Source organism: Camponotus vicinus, unplaced genomic scaffold (assembly GCF_025532165.1).
Source record: "Camponotus vicinus isolate PSW18456_S1 unplaced genomic scaffold, iyCamVici1.0 SCAF_10, whole genome shotgun sequence".
In the NCBI taxonomy this organism is placed as follows: domain Eukaryota; kingdom Metazoa; phylum Arthropoda; class Insecta; order Hymenoptera; family Formicidae; genus Camponotus; species Camponotus vicinus.
In genome coordinates this window covers 18,695,903-18,701,809 of record NW_028141946.1, presented here as the reverse complement: position 1 = coordinate 18,701,809, position 5,907 = coordinate 18,695,903, and the positions used below count along the sequence as shown (strand labels likewise).

At 28.2% G+C, this 5,907-nt stretch overlaps 1 protein-coding gene across 1 annotated transcript; it reads right to left on the bottom strand.

Moving 5' to 3' along the window:
• Window positions 1-311: 311 nt before the first annotated feature.
• Pnn (desmosome associated protein-like protein pinnin) lies at window positions 312-4,346 on the bottom strand. The gene is made up of 5 exons (XM_083080117.1): window positions 4,078-4,346; window positions 3,538-3,730; window positions 1,268-1,441; window positions 905-1,199; window positions 312-768 (listed from the first exon to the last, which is right to left on the bottom strand). Exons 1-5 carry the CDS (start codon window positions 4,230-4,232, stop codon window positions 461-463), a joined length of 1,125 nt encoding a protein of 374 aa, XP_082936243.1. The 5' UTR covers window positions 4,233-4,346; the 3' UTR covers window positions 312-460.
• Window positions 4,347-5,907: the final 1,561 nt, after the last annotated feature.

Here is a 5,907-nt window from a genome sequence, read left to right as displayed (position 1 = left end):
ATAGTGCTGTTTGAAATTTTTTTATATTTTCGATAATTGTTAAATTCTATTTATTAAGTTATAAGTCAGAAGTTTTTTGTATATATTTTATTCTATATTATATAATCTATGCTATTTTAATCTATATTAATCTATATTATATAATCTATATTAAATACGAGAGATACTTAAAATTATTTTATATTTCAATATTGTGAAAACAAAATCATAACTTCTTATTTCTATAATGTTATAATTCAATATGACTATAACAATAGATTAGGAGTTATAAAAACTGGATATACAGGTCCATATGGTAATAAAATAACAAATTTTTAATCTTTTAAATATTATTTTTAATTATTCAAGCATAAAATAATACTTGAAGATATGAAGATGCAACATTTATTATGAAAATCATCATTTTATTATTGAATCATCCAGTATATTGAATTTTTTTTTATCATAGCAAATTTTTATACTACCCATTATTTTCATCTGATTGAACTTGGTTTAATTGTATCTCTTCTTTTTTCTCCATATCATTATCATCAAAATTTTCATTTATGATAGATTGTATTGAGACATCAGCATTATCAATGATTGCAGCTTCAATAAGTTCTGGATTAGGATCTCGATTTTCTTCACCTTCTTCTATCGAGCGCGAAGTTTCTACTATATGTAAAGATGTAGACGCTTCAAAATTTTGTGAGTTTTTACCTAATCCTATCTGCATCTCTATTAAATTTAATTCTTCTATCAATGCTTTTTCCCTTCTTTCAATTTCCTCTAAAATATAACAAAAGAATATATAAGATGTATAGATACAAAATTTATAAGATATATAGATACATAAGTAGAAAATTTTAACATAGATATATAAATAGAGATATAAATTTACAATAATATTTGTGTAAATACTAACCATAAAGTTCTTTTGTGGATTGCACTAATAACATATCTGTCTGTGGATGTTTGCGCTTTGGTATATAATAAATGGAAGGTTGTGCACGTGTTTTTATAAATGAAGCAAGAGATAACTGTGCATTGCGCCAATCTTGAAACTGCCGACTACGTGCAAGTTTTGCTTCCAATGCTCGTACTTCAGCTAATTGTCGTTTCCGTGACAAAAATAATTGTTGCCTTTCTCTTCGTAGTTCTTCTTTTTCTCGTTTTCTAGCTTCTTCTACTCTGGCCTCAACTTCTGCTTTTTTATCTTCCTATTAATAATATAAAATGCAATATTTGATAATGTAAACTTCTAAATATATCTAAACACTAATTTTACCTTTGCCTTAAGTTTGGTCTCTTCTTGTCTAAACTTTTGTAAAGTTCCCAAAAGTGCACCAAACATACGTTTATTTCTTTGTCGACTACGTTCATCTGTTCTTTCTCGTCTGATAACTTCCTGACGTGAAGGAATTTCTCGAGGAGTAGCTATTACTCTGGATGATACAGCAGGCTTAATAAATATTAAAATACATATTAGATTATATTTAATTCTATATGTGTGTGTGTGTGTGTGTGTAAAAGAAAATATAAGATAGTATGGAATAGATAATAGAAAATATATATGCAATATATATATCAAAACACAATCATCTAAAAGTTTTTAAAGTTATAAGTTTTTGAAATAATTCCTCATATGATTTTTCTTATATAAAACTTTAATTAATTACTAATTATTCCAAGAGTTTTTAATGATTTAAGAAACTTTTAAATTTTTTATATTAAATATTTCTGATAATTTCTCAAATAATTTAAAGTTTTCTCGCAATAAAATATATTTCATATTAATTGTGAAGACTATAATTTTATTATTTAACTATATTATTAAAATTTTTTCATTATATTCTTAATTCTTTAAAGTAAAGCTATAGAAAATAAAAATTAAATAAATTAAAAAACTAAAAAATAAAAACTAAGTAAATTTTAAACTAAAATTACAGAAAATGAAATCTAAGTAAACTTAAAAAGTTTGAATCTACTATTACAGTTTTACATGCCATAACTTTATATGCTATATTTTATCTACTATAACTTTATAATACTAATCAAAAATTACACCAAAAAATTAAAAAAAATTTACTATATTTATATGTATGTGAAAGGACCTAGCAAGAAATGTTTTTGCACACTCATTTTATTTGTTCTTTTACATCCTCCCTTGTTGATTGTTTTTACAATTTATTTTATTTTCACATAATAATTAAACCGATTAAGATCTATAGATTTGTAAAAATTTGTCAATTTGTTTAATAGGACTTTTTTTATCAATCCTAGTTTCTAAAATTCTCATCAACAACACTTCGATGAGAACTGATAATAAATAATATATTGAAACAAATTAAAAAATCACATACACATTGACATTGTTATTTACAAATCAAAATCTTCTAATATATCTTTAAATTTATTTTGAAAAACAAGCTAAAAAATTATTTATATTGTCACTGAAAAAGTAAGAACCAATTACAAATACAATTATTGACAATTCTATATGAAGCAATGAAATTCTAGCGATATTGATAATCAACTTGTCAAAACTCATTATAACTTATAAATAGATTTATTTAAAAAAAAATGACAAAAGAAATAGCATGTACTGAAATATTAAATTGTTTTGAAGGAAATATCAAAAATTGCATGCATATGTTTCAAAAATCTGTGGAAATATTTTAGATATTTAAAATCAATTAAATTTTCTTAAATGGAATCATGTATTTTTTAAATGTATGACTGATTCTTTTCATTATATTTAAAAATATGATATTTAAAAAATATCTCGAATTTTTTTAGCTCACTCTTTTTTAGTATTTGTTATTAAAGTAAACTAAAATCTAAACATGATTTTATGATAAATATTTATATATTAATACATTGTCTTAAACATCAATATATATTTGAAGTTTTTTTATAAGCTAATATAAGTTAAATCTCTGCAAGGAAGACTTAGTAGTGTTAATTAAAAAATCTAAGCGGACATTCTATACATCTAGGAAAAGGAGTCTCCAAAAAATTTCACATGGAACAATTCTTATAAGCAAGCCATTATGATATAATAGTGATACTATATTCATTGCTATATTTAAATCAACATCTTCAAGAAGTTCTGCCAATGAGTTTACGAAGAAATAATAATGTATTTGTTGATATTCTTTAAAAAAATATACGCACACACATACACACACATGTCCTTCCTCCCATGTACAATATTTTTTTATGTATATAATTTTTGTGTAATATACATATATGTGTGTGTGTGTGTGTATATATCATTAATTAGATGCATATTTATTAGCGATATATTTTAACAATTACTTGTATAAAACACAATTAATTCATAATTACTTATACAAAAACTCAATTATGAAAAATATTGAAAACATGAGTTTTGCATTTATAGATTTCTTCATAATCTCATGTTATTATTTAATGTAAAATTATCCTTATAATAATAAGATAATTTTTTGCATTAGATGTAAATATTTCTATTAAAAAATAATAATTATATACAAGTAAATAAAGTATTAATAATTATTTTCAAAAATAAATTACCTTAATAATGCTATCGTCTTCATCGGCACTATCATCAGCATTAGATGGAACACGTGCGCTTAATCTACTGAAAACTGTTTTTGGCTCTACATTGGAACTTTGCCATCGTCGTTTGCTTCCAGGTAGTTCATTATTCACAAAATCTGTTACAGTTCGTCGACGATCTTCTTGTAATGGTCGTTTTTGAGATATTCTAAAGGAAAGTGAAATAATTCATACAAAAGTACATATAAAAATGTACGCATACATAATATATTATGTATGTACAAGTTAAATTTGGTATGATAAGTATATGCAATTAATCAATATAATTAATGTAAATATATGATGTGAATGTAGCAGAAGTAACTTAAGTAATTTAAATGATGTAAATACGAAAATATTTCGATTAGTTAAAAAAATGTTATACGTAACTGCACAAAATAATCTATAAGCTTCTAAAAAATATTTAGAGTTATCGTAAAAGCACTTTAAATGTGCTTGATTTTACGTGATTGCATTTAGAGAATAAATGAAGATTATTTTTGAATTAAATATAACCTAGATGGTTGCAGCGGACCACTTTCGCCGTCAGGGAGATCTCGTCCCAGAATTTTACGGATATTGCGATCCAGACCGCGAAGTCCATCGCGAGCAGCTTCCAATTGAGCTTCTATTCTTTCGGCTCCCCATATTTCTAAATCCAATTTCCTCATTTAAAAATTCCTTGTTTATCCACTGATTCAGACAATTAAGCCTTTAAATTGCTTTTTAGCGAATTAACTGCGCACTGTGTGAATAATAATAATATTGTCAAACGAAATTACCATAGACATATAAAATATATAAAGATGGAACAATATTCTTAGAGACGCTAGAGTGGGTAAAAGGAGAGTGTCGCCATCGACGAGATAATATTAGAAACCGACAGAGTCCTGGATAAATTTTCGTTACCAGCAAAAGTGGGCCCGGTGGGTTCGGAGATAATAGAAGATTGATGATATTACCGACCGTTTTAATTATATTGAAGACAATTACAAGAGTTAAGCCCCTTGCACAATGCTACGCAACAGGCAATAAGAACAGAAATAGTATCTATTCTCTGTTCCTATTGGTGAATATTTTCTATTCCGCGTTTTTATTGGTGAATAGTTTCTATTCCCTATTTCTATTGCCTGTTGCCTAGCATTGTTGCCCACCAATAAAAACGCGGAATAGAAAATATTCACCAATAGGAACAGAGAATAGATACTATTTCTGTTCTTATTGCCTGTTGCCTAGCATTTCAAGGACCTTAATGGCCATCACACATAAAATTCCATAAGCACGTAAGACGTAAGCGTAAGGAAATCGACCAATCACGGTCGAGTATTGGCCCCTCCAATTGATCGATTTCCTTACACTTACGTCTTACGTGCTTATGGAATTTTATGTGTGAAGCCTTTCGCACATGAAATTCCATAAGCACGTAAGACGTAAACGTAAGGAAATCGACCAATCACGGTCAAGTATTAGCCCCTCCAAGGGGTCAAAACTCGACCGTGATTGGTCGATTTCCTTACGCTTATGTCTTACGTGCTTATGGAATTTCATGTGCGAAAGCCTTTAAGACATGAGCAATAAGGAAATTGACCAATCGTGATCGAGCAGTAAAGCAGCCATATTAAAACGTAAGGGCCCTGGTACACAAAAATACGTAAGCAGTAAACAAATCGGAATTCTTAAGGTAAAAGCACATAAAACTGCAGGAGCACATAACCATAAGCATAAGAAAATTGATTGGTTCATTTTCTTATGCATATATTTGTGGACCAATCAATTTCCTTATGCTTATGGTTATGCGCCTATGCAATTTTACGTGCTTTCACCTTTACGTTTCAATATGGCTGCCTTATTGTTCAATCGTGATTGGTCAATTTGCTTACTGACTACGTTTCATTGCTTACGTATTTTTATGAAGAATATATGGTTACATTTTTCAGAAGAATGGCTGTGATTGGTCAATAACGTCTAGTAAACTACCTCGGAGCGATTGAACTTGATCATTCGAAAACGCTATTTGTGTTCCAAGGCTTTGTGTGCCTTAGTGCTGATTGGCTCCGCTATTTAAACCAGCGGCACACGGTGCTATTGGCCGCATTCAGCGGACTCAACCGCTAAGTAACAATCAAACATGATTGGTTTCTACTTTCAGATCCGACCAATCGGCGTCGAAAATTTAGTATTAAATGTAGAAATTTTTAGCGAGTGCAAACAGCACGAACAAACCAACGGATTATGAATACCAGCCTTTCTAATCGAAGCATATTACTTATTCATATTGCCACTAGATGGCAGTTTTAAAAGACAATTAATACAACTCCTCTGTCGGCGTAATATCGTACTAGGCAG